The 17469-nt window shown below is 39.0% G+C and overlaps 1 protein-coding gene across 1 annotated transcript in view; it reads left to right on the forward strand.

The window, feature by feature from the left end:
* The window catches only part of ITGA8 (integrin subunit alpha 8), a 160834-nt gene that overhangs the window by 74667 nt on the left and 68698 nt on the right, over positions 1–17469 (forward strand). The window contains exons 17-21 of the mRNA XM_019532605.1: positions 384–538; positions 2386–2523; positions 3435–3502; positions 4079–4226; positions 11893–11985. Of these exons, the coding sequence (XP_019388150.1) occupies positions 384–538; positions 2386–2523; positions 3435–3502; positions 4079–4226; positions 11893–11985 (602 nt within the window). The remainder of the gene's footprint in view (positions 1–383; positions 539–2385; positions 2524–3434; positions 3503–4078; positions 4227–11892; positions 11986–17469) is intronic.

A 17469-nucleotide genomic window follows, 5' to 3' on the forward strand; every position in this document is an offset into this window, starting at 1 on the left:
CAGCGGGCTTAGTTTAAAGCCCGGTGGAGCAGGTCAGCCAGCCTGGCTGAGAAGAGCCTCCTCCCCAGGGGGGAGAGGTGGAGGCCATTTCTTCCCAGCAGCTCACTGCCTCTCTCGCCAAAGAGCGGGCTGTGGTCGTGGAAGCCAAAGCCTTCCCGATGATACAGCTCCACAGTCTTTGGTTCACTGTACAGTTAGGTGCCGGTTGTGTTACAAATATGAATTCAAGTAGGATCAAAGTCTAATATGCTGCCACAAAGCAGCCCATTTTCAAATGAAAGTTCTGTTTTTTTCCCTTTTGAAGTGTTTGTTTTTGTGATTACCTATAATACATAATGATTTTGTTCACTCATTTTTCATTTCATTTCATTTCATTTCTCCAGCACTAAAAGCTGAATTGCAATTAGATTCATTGAAACAGAAAGGAGCTGTTAAAAGGACCCTTTTCTTTGATTACCATCAGTCACATCTTCTCTTCCCCATTGTGATTGAAAGACAGGAACGGCTGCATTGCCAGGACTTTGTTGTTTATCTCAGAGTAAGTTGTTTAAAATATTCTTGAGTATTCTACATATAAGCTTTACCATCAAAAACTTCCTCCTGAAATTCTGCCCAAGTATTCTCTCCCAGTGCATGTATCTACCATTTAAATTACTTATTGTACCTTCAGGGAACCAGGTTGGAATATTAAACATCATGACAATTTAGTTTTTTCAATCCCTATTTTTAAGGAAAGCTTTTAAGCAGATTAAGTCTAAAAATTAGTTTCTATAAAATTAGTAGAATTTGATTTTGAAATTAGTAGTAGAAACATTGTCAGCAAAGAACACACAAAAAAGATTTTAGTCAGGTGTAAACATTAACTGCTACCTTTAAGAAAGCATTTTGAGATCTGTAAAGGGAAAATGCTATGTAAATTCAAACTAATAATAGTAATAATGGTGACTGTCATCACTCTTTCCTTCAGCGAGCCCTTCTTATATGACAGATCAGGATTTAACTAAAAGTAAAGATCTGCTTATTCCCTGTGTAGGGAAACAGGAATTAAAGCTAATCAGTTGGGAGAGTTCTGTCTTCTGATTTATGAGAACTCTCTGAACATTCATAGCAAACTCATGCACATTTTTAAACTGAGAATCTTTAGTTAAAGATCTATTTTGGAGGCCTTTTGAACATTGCTTCAACCTTTATTCAAAATAGCTGCCTTATCAGGTTTGTTGATTAGGTAAAGCACATGTTTTATCTTTTGTCTGTGTCAAACAATCTCTGGGATGATTGCTGCCCAGTTTCAAAGAGTGGAGTTCTTTTTGGTAGTAAATTTATGAAACAAAAATGGTTGCTGGTTAGTCATCTGTAGTTGGCATTGCTTAATACTGTCTAAATCAGGGGTGGGCAAAATGGTGTGTCTGGCCCGTTGCCAGACTCCATTTCCCAGCAGCCCCTACCCACATCACTGTGGTTGGTTTTCATGGAGACCCAAGAGCAGGAGCGCTGTGACAGTGCAGTGCCAGGGTTTCCATGGAGACTGCATGGCCAGCAGCCCTGGCAGGGTACACAGCAGAGCCGGGACCTGCCAGCTCTGGGGCTGGAGCTGGGATCTTGCAGTGGTGACAGTGTGGTCCAGAAGAGTGATCCACTGCCTCCATTCCCCTGTCCAGGCTGTGCAGGCAGTGGGTCATGGCTCTGCACCATGCTGTCACCACTGCAAGATCCTGGCCCCAGGGCAGCTTCCTGCCTTGCTGTGCACTCTGCCAGCACTGCTGGGGCTGGTCTCCATGGAAACCCTGGCCCTGCACTGTCATGGTGCCATTGCTATTGGGGCCTCCGTGGAAACAGGCCACAGTGATGTGGATAGAGGTTGCTGGCCTGTGGACTGGAATTTGCTTGCTCCTGGTCTAAATAGATAACACTCATGTTAGGAAGCACTTGGGCAGTATATAAAAAAAAAAGTACAGGCAATAAAGATAGTGTGTTACCAGGACTGATTTTATGTACACATCCTTGGTTGTGGAACAAACCAACAATATTGTCTCCACAGATCCACACGTGCCCTCCCTCCATTCCTTCCAGGCAGCCAAGAACTGATAGGAGTTGGTTCTACATGTCTCTTTTTAGATATGTCTCATTTTAGGCTACTGCTTTGAAACATTTCTGAGTATATGTAGGTCAGCAAACTGTGTTTCTGTGGAGGCAATATATTCTGAAAACTCCAGTTATTGGTGAGTGACCATGCTGTCCTAACTTCATCACATGTATCAAAGAAAAGCCAGGAACCACTGTTTTATTCTCTCATTAAAAACAAATCCCAGACTTCATACCTAATTAATAATTTGCCATTAATGCTTTTAGAGTGTGTGTTTGTAATTAAGTGATTACTTTCCACAGGATGAAACAGAATTTCGAGATAAATTATCTCCTATCAGTGTTAGTTTGAATTACAGCTTGGATGAATCAACGTCTGTAGATAGCCTGGCCGTGAAACCCATACTGAACTATTACCAAGAGAGCACTGTTACAGAGCAGGTAAGGCCCTTGCATCTATGTTCTTGCAATGTAATGTGAGCAATCTAGGATATCTTTCCTAAACCAATATATTGTCAAGTGCCCAGAAATTATGTAACTAGGGTTTAATTAGTTTAGAATGCATATTTCATATAAACAAAGCACCATGTTACTTTTAAAACATTTCCAGGGCTATGTTTTATCTAATGTTTTTATAACACTATGATTTATCAGCCAAATTACTGTGAAAAATATGGAAGATGCATATGTTCACTTATGGGTATATCTTAAAAACTGTTACATAAACAGTCATTGACACTACTCATGTAGGAAAGGACTTGCAGAAATAATCCCTTCATATAGAACATTACTAGTGAAAATTGAAAAAGAAAGGAAAGGACGTAGATGTTATGGAGGTTTTCAGACTTGAAGTGAGTAAGCAATGTATGATACAGTCCCCCAAAAAAGCAAATGCAATTTTGGGGTGCATTATCAGTAGTATTGTATGTAAGACATGTGAGGTGATAGTAGAACCGTACATGGTGCTAGCTTGGCCTCAGCTGAAGGATTGTCTGCTCTGGTCTTTTAAGAAAGGTGTAGAGAAACTGAAATGAATCTAGAGACAAGCAACAAAGACGACAAAGGGTCTGGAATGCAAACCCATATGAGGAAAGGTTTAGAGGATGTTTAGTTTGGAGAAAGGAAATCAGGGGTGAAAACGAGCAATTTTTGATATTTGAAAGACTGCCATAAAAAAGAGACAGAATAACTGGAAAAGCATTTGTCTGGGATGGTTTAGGACTAGCACAATCTGCATTTGTGCACATGATTGGGCTAGACGACTCTTGAGTTCATTTTCAATCCTATGATTCTATGACATGGATTTTTAAAGAAAAACTCTAATATCATTGGTACAAATTTTGATAATACAGGCTTATATTCTGGTAGACTGTGGAGAGGACAACCTATGCATTCCTGACTTGAAGCTTTCAGCCACCCCGTAAGTTCAAATAAATAGTAATGTATGTTATAGCTAATAGAATATAGGTATCTGAATATGAGTTCAAAGAGCTCTGGAGTTTAATACAACTAACTCAAAAGTAGGCAACGTTTTCAGGCTGTAGGCCAGAAAGACCCACCCTGGTCAGGGGTGGATGCTAGGGCCCACCACTGCTGATCCTTGTCTTCACGTGAGGAGAATGCCCACAGCCCCATATTCACGGACTGGATCAATAGTTCCACAGGCTGGATCCAGTCAACAGGACCTATGTTGCCAACCCCTTAGTTAACTTGTTTTCCATATTCTGCTATAACTTAAATGGATAGTCCATGGTGCATTTGCTCTGATCCATCCTGTTTTTAAGTGCATTCCCTTCTTTTTGAAGTTTGGATTTTCTGTAGTGCTTTGATACGGGGCCGTCTGTGTGTGTTGTGATACCCATGCCAGATATGTAGTAGGCTGTGCACGTGTTTTGGGATCAGGGTCCATGGAAACAAAGAGAATAGTTTAATTATATGTATCTGTAGTTGAATTATGTTTGTAAAATTTCTAAAAATAAAAGTGTGTTCTGTGTAGTGATAAAGATCAACTAATAATTGGAGAAGAAAATTGTGTTGTGCTTCTAATAAACCCAAGAAATGATGGAGAAGGAGCTTATGAAGCTGAGCTCCATATAAAGATGCCACCTGAAGCAGATTACACAGGAGTCGAACGCAACAGCAAGGTAAAAAGATCAAGAAGTTTATATGATATATCACAAGAGATTGGAACAAAATTTAACTTTATGTTGTATCTAGGGCCTGATTTAAATTGTAGACCCAGCTTGCAGCATGGCAGCTCCTTTAATCTTGGAGTTCCCCCTGTGCGCTCCCCCCAGCCCCTGTTGATGATAGGCTAAGGAGCCCGGTGGCCCTGCTGCTCCTGCTCACTCCTGATGGCCAGGAGGTGAAAATCACAGTTTTTGCCTCTTGGCCATCAGGAACAAACGGCAGGGCTAATGGATCCCTCTGCCAATCAGCAGTGGTTATGTGTTAGCTGAGGATACAGAAAAGGTTGGAGTCTTTAGTCAGAGGCCAAAATAATACAAATTCAAAATTTCAGAACAATTGCTTTATTTTATATTTAGCAAAATAAAGCAGGAAATCATAGGATATATGATATTCATATGTATAAAAAAGACTATTTGCAGAAGTGTATCCAATCAAATTGTCCTGTAGGTATTTAGACTTTGTCCCATTTTAGATTAATTTAAGAGCAAAGGTGAAATTGTATTGCCCAAACACAAAAAAAAAAGAACATTCATGTACCATCTGCTGGACAGTAAGAGTCTGTCACCTCATCTGTGCACAGATCTCACAAGCTGTTGCAACATTAACTTCCTTTTTTTTTTGTTTGCAATGTTTGGAATGTGACGCACAGAAAGGCCCCAAGGTGAGGGAGTGGGGGAAAAGAAGGGCAAGTTAATTTCCTTTCTAGTGGCAAATGTTTTTAATTGAGTTGAAGGTATTCTACAATGTGTTTCTTTATTCTACTTCTGTCAGTCTAGTTTATTGATGGGTTGAAAGCTGCAATGGGGCCAAACTCAGTTAGCAAGAACTAGGGAGAAAGGAAATGAAAATGTTATTGAAAATTATATTTTTAGAATTTAACCAAAACTCTCCACCACTCACAGGCATTTAAGAAAAGCATTCCTGACTCCTTGATTCCAAGTGGGGGTTTTTTTTCTTGTTTTCTCTATACAATCTCTGGGGCTTTTTCAACTGGTATGTCAAAACAAAGTTGTCTTTATTAGTGTCTACTTGGGTTTTTGACTTTGTTGCCCTTACGAAAACACACTTTTTTCTACATGTAGCAACGGTAGGGGGAGAGGTGTACAAAGCCCACCAAAGTTAATCAGAATCTTTCAAATGGTTGCATCATGCATCCTCATGAGCACAATTTCTGAAAAGAGCTAGTAAAAAGCTTTTCAGCTGGAGAATTCTCTTTATCAAAAAGGCATGGAAATCTTCTGGGTTTTATTTTTTTAAAAATTAGCTCTTGACTGACTTTTTATTTTTTTACAGACAATACCAGCAAATGATATTTTGAGTTTCCATTATTTGACACCCCTCAGAAATAATTTAAAATATTGATTTTCTTTGCATTTGTTTGCACGTTTTCTGACTGGCTCTGCTTCAGAATCTTCCAGAAACAGCCACTTGAGATTGCATTGATTTTTGTCTGCATTTGCAGTCCTAGGCTCTCCATGCAGAAGCAAACTGAGAAGTTCTTGCTTTATGTATCTCCTTAGTCAGATGCAGGGTTCGCCATTTATGTCTTTTATTTAAAACAGCAGAACATTAGTCCTATTGTACTGTATGTAATTCTTGTACATTTAATTTCCAGAAGCATTTCCTATAGTACTGAAAGCAATTAGTTCTCTCACTTTTAGAACTGATAAAGGTATGCAGTTCAAGAGTTTATTATTAAGTTTAGTATGAGTAAATAAAAGAAAAAATCCTCAAATACAAATGACAAATCTTTGCAAAAGGAAAAATTGATATTGAACTCTTTGGTCATGTTCTAAAAGTACATGCTTGTATTTAATTTTAAAAATGGCCCCTTGTTCCCTGTCTTCAACTGCCTTTCTGTGCTAGCACAATCATCAAAAGCTGTTGAAGTCATGGCAAAAATGAATATATAATCTTTGCCAAACTGAAATATTTAAAAGCCAAATTGAAATGGAAAAGAAATAGCTTCTACGTTCTGGAAATCCCTAACCCTTTTTTATCCATTTTCTTCTATGTTTTCACATTGCACTCAACCTTTGATTTAATAGAGAAATACATTTCCTAAAAAGAAGTGTTTACAGACACTTTAATCATTATATTCCCCAAATGATCTTACTTACAAGTACATCAGATTCAGATGGTAGAAGCATAGAAAGGGGGTGGTGGAAGAAATTTGAGAAGGCCATCCAAGTCTGCCTCCCCATTCAAAGCATTGTCACCCTTATCTAACCATTTGTCTGAACTGCTCTTAAAAATTTCCAAGGATGGAGATTCCACAACATCTAACTAATCTGTTCCAAAGAGTTGCTGTTAGAACATTATTCCTTATATCCAATCTAAATTTCCATTGTTGCAACTTAAATCTACTAAGTATTGCCTTGTACCCTGGGGTTTCAGAGAAAAGTCTATCCACATCCTCTTTAAAACTGCCTGCCCTTCATGTATTTGAAGACTGTTATCAAGACTGTTCCTCTGTCTCCCATTCTCTAGATTAAATGGTCCCACCCAGTTCTTCCAACCTTTCCTTATAAATCATGCTTCCTAGACTTCTAATCATTTGTGTTGTTCTCTGCTGGACTCTACCTGTTTTTTGAAGTGTGGTATCCAAAATAGACCAGTATTCCAGGTGAGGCCTTACCTATACTGACAGGTCACTTTCCTTAACTTGTAGGCAATATTCCTATTACTGTAGTCCAGTATCCTATTGGCTTTTTTTCTTCTTTTTTGTAGCAAGAGCACTGTTAACTCTTTCAATTTGCAATCCACTCTAACCCCCACATCTTTTTCTGTAGTACTGCAGCATACTCAGTCTTTCCCCAAGTTTTTATGCATGCATTTGATTGTTCTGTCCTAAGTACAGGACTTTGGTATGAAGATATTCATACCAAAACTTGGACAGACCCTGGGGAACCTCACTTGATACTTCCACCCAATTAGACATTGTGCCTTTGACTACTCTTTAAGCATGATGTTCTGAGATGTAGTTAGCCATGTTAGCCTAAAGTCAAGCAGAAGGCAGGGTATATTTAGGTTTAAGGTGCAAATCTCCCCTACCTTCTTTATGATGATCCAACCAGTTATTATTCATCTTACTGTAGTTTGATGTAGGTCCTTCTGTTGCTTGCTCCTGGTTAATATGCTGATATAATTAATGTACTCAGTGCATACATTAAAGGGGGAATTATGTTTATTTTATTTATAAATAGAGTTTCAGTATAATTTAAAGTCATAGACAGTCCTTCTGATGACATTTTGCACAGAACTGACTTCTTAGCATGTCTGGCTTCAAACGAACTTTCAATGTGTGTACTTGTGATGTAAAGAAAATCTAAATCTCTTGATTTGTAATCTCTTTGAGGTGGGGGGCATGGGTGAAATTCTGGTCCAATTAATTTTAATGGAGGTTTTACCATGGGTTTCAAAAGGGTCAGGATATAATATGATGTCTTTATGATTGTGGTATAATTGGGCTCTAATCCTGTTTGAGACATCTGGGCACCACAGTAATAGAAATGATCTGTTGCACAATAACTTAAGGCAGTAGTTTAAATAGGTTTGTGATGATGCCAGTTACCATCAGACCTCAGCACTCAAGGTCCCCAGTGGCACCTCACTATAGTAAAGATTGTAACCATTTCTGAGTAGTATTCCGTATTGTCCTTATAACTGGCCATCCTATAATAAGACAGAGATAATATTCTCCTCAATCAGATCCAATATCAGCTAGATTGAGGTCAGAATAGATAAAATACAACAAGCTAGATTGATCCTTTATGTATTGTATATACACTTTTAAAGAGGCTAAGCTGTGTTAGGGTTAAAGTGATATCTATGGAAAGATTCTATAGGATAATATTTAAAATTTGAATTATAGAGGAAAAATGACAAAAGAAAGAATATTGATCCAATCCTCAATGTAGTTCTTACTGACTCTGCATGAAATGGATTAGAAAAAATGATATGTATGCATTGTAACTGTCTTGTTTCAGAGTCTCAGTTGCTTTTATATTGCAGTTTGTGTAGCCAGATCATATGATGTTTTGTACTGGCATAGCTGGCTATACAAGGTGCATAGTGCTGATTCAGACCTTCAGCAAAGACTAATGCCTGTATTTATCTTAGATATTAAAGTTCTTTCTTGACTTCATAGCTACTTAATGAAATACAGTGCAATCAAATTTGCTGTTTTCAACTTGTATTGTGGTAGCATCTGGACCCCAGTCATGAATCAGGACTACATTACTAGATACTGGACATATGCAGAACAAAGACAGTTCCTGCCCCTAAGGGAGAACTGATACTGAATGGCACAAAGAGCAAAGACTCCAGCCCTACCACCCTGGAGAAGAATAGAATCCAATGTCTCATGAAGTGACAGAGGGAAATAAGTGATGTGATTTCTTTCTAGCTCCTGCTTGGGTATAGGCATAACAAATTCACTGCAGATTCTGACATGGCTGTTCAGGTAGGGAATAGTGGTGGTGATACAGGTTAGAGTGAGGGCGTTGGCTGCAACACGTATATGAGTGTTTTCTTTTATGAACTCTCCTGAAACAATAGAGAAAACTATTAGTCCCCCACTTCCATGAGCAGCATACTGATACACCTACTTTAAAAGGGGGGGAAACCCTGAGCTTTCCTGGCTTGCTTGTAAAATTTTCTTGGTGAAATCAATACAAGGTTGATAACTAGATGAGACATGATTTAATTGGAACTAAATTAAAAGCTCTCAGAACACAGACCAGGTCTTTCTTATGTATGGATACATTGAGAAGCAGCTGCTAGCACTCAGTAAATTAAAAGCTTTATCCAGCCTCACCATTTGAGAAAAATGGCACATTATTGTGAAGGTAATTAAATAACTTTTTAAGGGTGGGAGGTGGGATGAAGAAAAGATGCATTTTTGTACAGCAGTCCAGAATCTTTTATTACTCTGGTACCTATTTAGTAGTTCATTGCTGAGATAAGTAATGGCAATTCATATTTGTAAGCTGCCTGCGTCTTCTAGTTACAGTATGCCCTAGGAGCAAGTGTATTAATCAGTGGGGTTTTGCTGCTGTTTGAGATTGCCAAAAGGCCACGCGTTTCTATCAAAATATGAATTGCTACTCATGGAGAGGAAAAGGGTTCTGTGATTAAACCTTCTCAGTTACATGTCAAACTAGTGGAACTGGCAGTGCTGGATGTATGAATCTCTCTCATTTCCCTTGTTTCCCTCCTGCTGCCACTTTTCATTTTCTTATTCTATATTTAACCACCTCTAAAACGTGGCTGACCTTCCATCCCTGCATTGCACAAATCAGTTTTAGCATTGTCTGTATCATCAGCCATCTTAAATCTGAGGAGAATGCCACTAATTTTTCATGGATCACTAGAACTCAGTTGCAAAACACAACTTTTTGCTCATACTTTTTGGGAGGAAATGAGATAAGAAATAGCATATTTTATGTTGGAGGATAGTACATCCTCTATATAACAGTCTTAACCTATAAAATAGAAGATTGGACTTTCATATAACATCTCTGGCTAATTTTCCAAAAGAAAGACTAAGCTGAATATTTTATGACTACAGATTTCCAAGCAAATTTTAGTACAATGTTAAGAGTAAATGAATATTTACTTCAATGTATTTATAATACAAGAGTGTCTATTCTCAGTTTCAACCACCTTTTGAGAAATCCTTTAAAATGCATGAAAAGAGTAGGTTAACCTACTTTCACAGCAAAGTGAACCAAATGAAAAGAAACTAATTGTAAACTCTAAAAATACTGAGCAAATAGATGGGATTTTGCAGCTAGGGGTGCAGGCAGCAGTTATGTTTGTCATGTGATTGACCCCCTGATAATGCTCTACAGCTTTGCCATGGCACATGTGCATGGCTGCAGAGCACTTTAAGACTGCTTTTAAAGCGTTTTTAACCACAAATTAACCCTCATCAAATGAGCGATCAATGAAGGTGCTCCACTTGAGTGCCTTAGGGAACTTGTGTTCCCTAAGGTCAGTTTGTGGTATGATTGGGGATGGGCTGATACAGCCCAGTCCCACCCCCAGGGCTGTCAGCAGGAAAGGAGGAAGAAGAGCTGCAGGCGGGGTTGCAACATTGCTAATAGGAAGAGATTGTTAAGTGAGCAGACACCACAATTAATGCTTTTTAGAACATCTACCACCTTTTCTGCTAATTTCAGCTAACAATAGACTCAGTCTGTCCACCCTGGCCTTCACCAGCCAGGAAGGACATGGGTTGAATTTATATGTGGCCTGGAGATCTCCCAGGTCTTTCTTATAAAGAATCTGACCTGTCATGTGTTACTTAATTCATGGGAACTATGCAATGAAAAAAATTAGACAAGCTCACAGCAATTCCAGATGCATCCTGATTTTTTTTTTGAAGATACGTTATCTCTGTTCATTTATCCAGTTTGTTTCTTTTATTAAAGATGCCAAAGAGGAAAGCAAAAAAGACTAGAGGGGTTTTTTTGCCTTGTTTTAGTCTGTACCTCTTTACTTCTTCCTCTGTGCACTCTACATCATGCATCTGTTCCTTCCTCTGTGCATTCTACTTTGTATACAGAAAACCCAGTTAGAGGCAAGAGATAAAGGCTTGAAATGTTGAAAAAGAAAATTCAGCAGGAAAGCAGCAGGAACATTTTGTGTTTACTCCCCTCCAGAAAACAAGGTGGGAGAGTATTTTAACTAGTTCTTAAATATCGTAAAGTGAGTTCTGAACAGTATGAGGTAGTGGAAGGGGCGCACACTTGGGAGGCAGGCAATCTGGATTACTTCTCTAGTTTAGCCACCAGCTTGCTGTCTGACCTTAGGCAAAAATCATTTTGTGCCTCTGTTTTCTCCAGCATTAAAACATTGGGCATAATACTCACATATTTACATCTGCTTGAAACGTCAGCATGACAAGTGCTATAGCTCTACAAAATTGCTCTCTAAAATGAACTGCCTGGGAAATGGGACCCTAAGGCTCACTGCAAAACAGAATCTGAGGTCAAAAATCCAACTTGAGGGTTTGTTTGTCAGGGAGATGTGCAGTTTCAGAAACGGTTCTTGTGATGACTGTAGGAAAGGTCTACCCTTTATGTAAGTAAAAATCTAGTTCCTTTGTTGTTAAATTGTAGACACAGTTTCTGTATATCCATGAATATATACAGAAATAGCTAATACTCTAAGCACCCTTGCCATATATTAGGAAATACAACTCCAGAGCTGTCCCACAGTAACTTTCTCAGTCACCTGTGCCAGAAAAATACCATTTGTGTGAAATATGCATCAACCTGCATAGCTTTCTTTAATCCAGTTAATATTTCAGTTATTGTCTTCATAGGCATAAGTCACTGCAGCAATTATGTAATGTGTTAGAAGAAATAAAATGATAGCTCTGTGTGTCCTAAAATATTGGTTTATTTCCTTTCTTTTTTTTCTTTCTTTTTTCCCCTTCTTCACAGTTAAACTACTTCCGTGACTGACAGTGACCAATTACATATCCATGTAGAGCTCTGTGCAGGTGTTTGAAGTACAAAATAAATTTCACAGTAAAAAAGGCATCATTTTCCCAACAGGATACATTTTGCTCTGACCTTTGACCACTGGCGTGGTGTTCTTTTGTTACAGGCACTACGTGTATTAAGCTGTGATTACAAGATGGAAAACGAAACTAGAATGGTGGTGTGTGATCTTGGAAACCCCATGGTGGCTGGAACAAATGTAAGAGAAAACCAGATGCTTTTGCTGATGTTTATCTAATTGAATTTTAAGGGGAGCAAATGGAAAACTATTCCATTAGTGGAATATGTCCTGATAAGCAGGAACTAAAACAAATACTTTTTCTTGACAGGAAATTGTTGATGTAATAAGATATAACTTTATGCTTCTAAAAGACTAATAATGTGGTGCTTCAAAAAAGTAATGATTTTAGAACCTGTTTCTGATTGATCTTCGGGGTAAATTGGACTAACACCATTAAAATGACTGGATTTGGAGGAATGCTCTGAAAGGAAAATCCTGATCTGTAATATGCTGGATGTGTTCACATATTCCTTTTAATATTCCTATATAGTAAATGAAAGCCTCTTGGGTCTGATTCTGATTGCAACTACAGCAGCATAATATTATTCTTGCTAATTTATACCAGTGGAATTAGGTTGGATCAAACTATTATCCCATAGATGTACCTTATTATTGCCCTAAAAGTTTTCTAAGGTGAAGAAATATTTATTTCTGTTTACATAAATGAGATACCAATAGTACTGCCTACAAACAGGAATGAGATGGCTTTCATGGTGTAATGCACTATTTTAATTTTTTTCTCTACTGAACGGTTTGGCAAATACATTAATCTAAAGCTCTTGACAGACTTTGATCTGTTGGTCATACTGTTCTACAGGATATGTGTACCTTCAGGTACCAGAGACATTGTATATGCATCTGTTCCCCTAGCCTTCCTGCTTTGTGTTTCCTTGATTGGAATGAGGATTTGTTATCCAGTAGCCTGTGTGGTATTTTTAGCATACTAGAGAACATGTCTAAGCTTCATTGGATGGTATTAGGAAATGCTGTTGCAAAAAGTCACCTTGCCCACCAACTCTGGCCAGCCTTTAAAAAATGAATGTAACCACTCTAATAATTGTCTGAGACCAAGTGATGTTAAGTGTATCCTAGTTGCATGCCTAGGCTGCTACTATAGATTTTGGCCACTCGGCATGCATAGACTGGGAGCAAATGAGTGGACTGCATTGCCTTCATAATGCTCCGTGACACTATTAGCATATGGAGACATGCACTTAGTATCACTGTAGTTAGTAATGCAGTTATTTTGAAAAGTACTCCAGCTGCAATCACTGAAGATGTGCTGAGGGGATTATGTGTGGCTCTTACTTAAGTTTGGGTTTGGAGATCAGAAGTGTTGCCTATTCCACTCTCTCCATACTTCAACAGAACAGTCTGGACGAAACTTGAGTGAACCTGGTAGTCATTTCTTTCCCTAGGAGCCTGGTCCCCTGCATCCTTCTGGAATTGCCCATTCACACTATGGAATGTTAGCAGAGTGCTTCTTTGGCTACTGCTGCCCTCTTACTCCTTTACTGTTTATTCAAAGGTCTCCTTCTAGCTCTTGTCTCCCATATACTCCTGAATGCAAAATGCTAACCAAACCAAGGTTGGGGAAGATCCTGGCATTTGTGCCTCTTCCCCATCTGTCCCACCAGTTCCACTGAATGTAAGCTTTTCTATAAACTTTACTAGGCCTGAAGCAGCAGGTACTCTAAATTGTCATGTCAAATTGAGTCATTCTCACATGGTAACAATCCCGTTTTCTTTCAGGATCATGTCCCAGTCAGAGATATATATATTGTTATCAAACATTCCTAAGCAAAATGCCTCATTAAGATAGACTTCAGATTGAAATAGAAAACTGAACATTGAAGTTTATAAAACTACTTGAGGAACACTTTAGTGTAGTGTATACACTTTCTCATAGCTAGTGAAGCCAGCTTTGGAAAGTTAAATTATATGAAGCCTTTAAAAAACAGACATCAAAACATCTAGAAATACCAAGTGAACTTCAGACTGTAAGTTCATCTCTGGAACTATTTCTTATGGAGGCCCAGGAAAGGTGAAAGGACTGGAATTCCTAGACCAGACCATTTGTGATGGCAAACAAAGTTAACACACTTCCAACAGAGAAATACCAGCCATTTCTACAAATCACATAAATCATGAGTGGCTGCTCTAATCTAACGCCAACTTTATAAAACAATTCTGTTCTGGCCAGAGATCAGTTATTCTTAAAATATTCACTCATAAAGAGACTTTTTTGTGGAACTTGTTATATGGGGCAGCAAAGAGGGAACAGGAGCAAGTCGTAATCAGACATTCCTTAAACCTTTAACTATTAGATCATTACAGAGACTGTTCAGTGCCCTGAACTTCCTTAGCTTTAAGACCATGACCAACTTCTGAGGACTAGGCAAGAGATGTCAGTGAAATACCCAAGAGCATAATATTGCTGCAGTGAAACTCAGAACAGTCTACAGTTTCCTATCTTGAAAATGTTTTAATAACAGAATTGCAGGATTTCTGGCTCTGTGAATCCATGGCCATTTGCTATCCATGAAATGCCCTTGGCCTTTTTCATACAGCTAGCTGAACTACATTAGGCAAAAAAAAGTCATAAAAAGTGTGGCCTAGAGCATAGCTATAGCATGAGATTACTATTACATAATAAATATACTTGCACTATTGCATAAGGCAACAGGGATAGGTTCAGATCAATTATTTAACTGAATAGTTTGTATAGTACACAGAGGTGCATCTACATGTGCATTAATGTGCTTTAGTTAATGTGCATTAAAACTAGTACCTCTGGGCTCCTATACACATGCAGGAAGGCTGCTTCAATACACTGTAATTACAGAGCATTGAGTCTGCTGGAGCATGGTAATTACTGTGCTACAGCAGACTCCAATGCCACAGGTATCAGTGTCCCTGCGCTGAAAAAATGGTGGCAAAGGCACTTTAACTAAAGCCCATTTGATGAGCTTTAGTTAAAGTGCCCCCACTGCCATTTTTCAATGTGGGGACACTAGATACATGTGACATTCAGGGCACTTTAATTAGCGTGGCTCCCACAGCCATGCGAATTAAACTGCCTCCTCCACTTCCCAGAGCACATCTGTAAACGCCCTCCATTGTGAGGTACTAGGAAAATGCACATTAGCCTGTCTTAATGTACATTAACTAAACAGCACAGGGCACCTATACATGAGTGCAGAGGCTGCTTCAACATGCTGGAACTCCAGCACATTGGAGCAGACTCGCTCCAACAGTCTCATGTGTCTTGTATCAGCGCCCCATGCTTAAAAATGGTGGCGGGGACACTTGAACTAAAGCTCGTTGAACGAGCTTTAGTTCAAGCGCCCTCACCACTTTTTTTAAGTGCAGTAACACTGATACACAAGACTAATGGCGCTTTAATTAGAGCAGGTCTCGGAGCCACTCTAAAGTTCTCCCCTACCCCACCCCTGGAGCACATGTAAAAGTGCCCACAGTTTTTAAGTGATGTTTAATGTACATTAGTCTACTTTAATGCACATTAAATAAAGAGCAGAGGGCACTTGCACACAAACAGGGAGGCTGCTCCAATGTGCTGTAAATCCAGCACGTTGGAGTAGACTTGATTGAGTCTGTTGGAGTGTGGAAATTAACATGCTCCTGCAGCATCCAGCATCGTGGTGTGTATCAGTGTCCCAGCACTGAAAAATGGTGGCAAGCACTTTGAACTAAAGCTTGTCGAATAAGCTTTAATTCAAAGCACCTCACCGCCTGTTTTCAGCATGGGGACGCAGATACACATGATGCTTGGGCGCTTTTAATTTGTGCAGCACACTAATTAAAGTGCTCCCGCCCCCCCCACCTCCCATAGCACATCTATAAATGCCCAGCTTTTTTAATTCTACCACTTACTGGCAAAAGAGGCTCAGAATTGAACAAAGATTAGAAATGAATGGGGAGAAAGCTAGCTTCCTCTAAGAGCATAGGGATTTTGCCTATTTTGTTTGTGCATACAGAATTCATTGTTAAAGAATGGCTGTCTTCCATATGTACTAAAATACACTTTTAAACAATAGAAGTTTTTGTGGGTTGAATGCAGGGAATGTAGCTTTAGAACTGTAGGGGATATGACATGTTACAATAATAAAATATGTTACAAAATAAACCACTTGGAAATTAAATGAAAACTGTTTTAAACTTATGCAAGTAAAGATTAATCTCCTGTAAAGTCTCCAAAAGGTCAAATAATTATTACAACAAATTCATTACTGATGTAAACAGGTACAAATCCTTGGGCCTCAGTGGAGTTTATGGCACTAGTTGCATATGTGAGCATCTTTGGCCAATTATTGTTAATAGTGTCAAGGACTGCTAGCCACAGGAAAGATATATGACCACACAGAGTCAACATCTGTAGCTCATTAGAGTCCTACAGTGCTGTTTCAAGGATTAAATCCCCTAAATAACGGATTAAGACAGCCTGACAGGGTCCCAATAGATCATCAAAACTGTAGTGCATGTCTGCTTCATTAGGTGAGAAGAGAACTGTATCCCTGCTTTGTTACATCTCTGTTCCATTAAAATTCAGAATTCATGTAACAAATTCACCACGCATTTAATTGAACACAATAGGACAGATTCTGAATTCTTTACATGTTTTTATTCTGTAGGAATTTTGCTCCATACATTTAAGTGTTTCAGGATTGTTTTTAAATGTTTGTGAAGAAGCATGATATGTTATGTTATTATGGTTGCATTTTGCTGCTAGTGATAACTTAGGGTGCCTGTACATGAGAATGGAGGCTGCTCTGATATGCTATAATTATGATTAAGTGAGTCTGCCGGAGCGTGACAATTACCACACTTAAAAATGGTGGCATTGATCTAAAACTCATTGAACAAGCTTTACTTCAATACTCCTGCCACTATTTTTAAGCGCAGGGATGCTGATACGCAAGGTGTGGCAATCCTTAAATTAGAGTGGCTTTCGAGCCGCTCTAATTAAAATGCCAAACCTCACCACCAGAGCATGTGTAAAAGTGCCTTTATGTGTAAGAGTGGCTCTTGGACTCACGTAGCTTTTCAGCGTCTATTTATTTCAGGAATGGTATCGGCCCATCTTAGAAACTCCCCAAATGATTATATATTGGGCTGCTAAAATGTCTGAAAGATAAAGACTTGAAGTTTTAGCCTTTTTATGCTAATAATATGGCTTTGGCTATGAAAGGAGTGGTTGAAACTCTTGACCTGAAATATGGAACTCCAGACTCATAGATTTCATAGATTTCATAGACATCAGGGCTGGAAGGGACCTTGGGAAATCATCAAGTCCAGCCCCCTGCCCAAGGGACAGGAAGTTAGCTGGGGTCATAGGATCCCAGCAAGATAAGCATCCAGTTTACTCTTGAAGGTGTTCAATGTAGGTGCTTGAACCACCTGCGATGGCAGACTGTTCCAGACCTTGGGGGCTAGGACAGTAAAGAAATTCTTCCTTATGTCCAGCCTGAAACAGTCTTGCAGGAGTTTGTGACCGGTCGACCTCGTCATCCCTTGGGGCACTCTGGTGAACAAACGTTCCCCCAGATCCTGGTGGTCACCCCTGATAAACTTATAGGTGGCCATCAGATCACCCCTGAGCCT

The sequence above is a fragment of the Crocodylus porosus genome, unplaced genomic scaffold (genome assembly GCF_001723895.1).
Source record: "Crocodylus porosus isolate Cpor-Errol unplaced genomic scaffold, CroPor_comp1, whole genome shotgun sequence".
Lineage (NCBI taxonomy): Eukaryota > Metazoa > Chordata > Crocodylia > Crocodylidae > Crocodylus > Crocodylus porosus.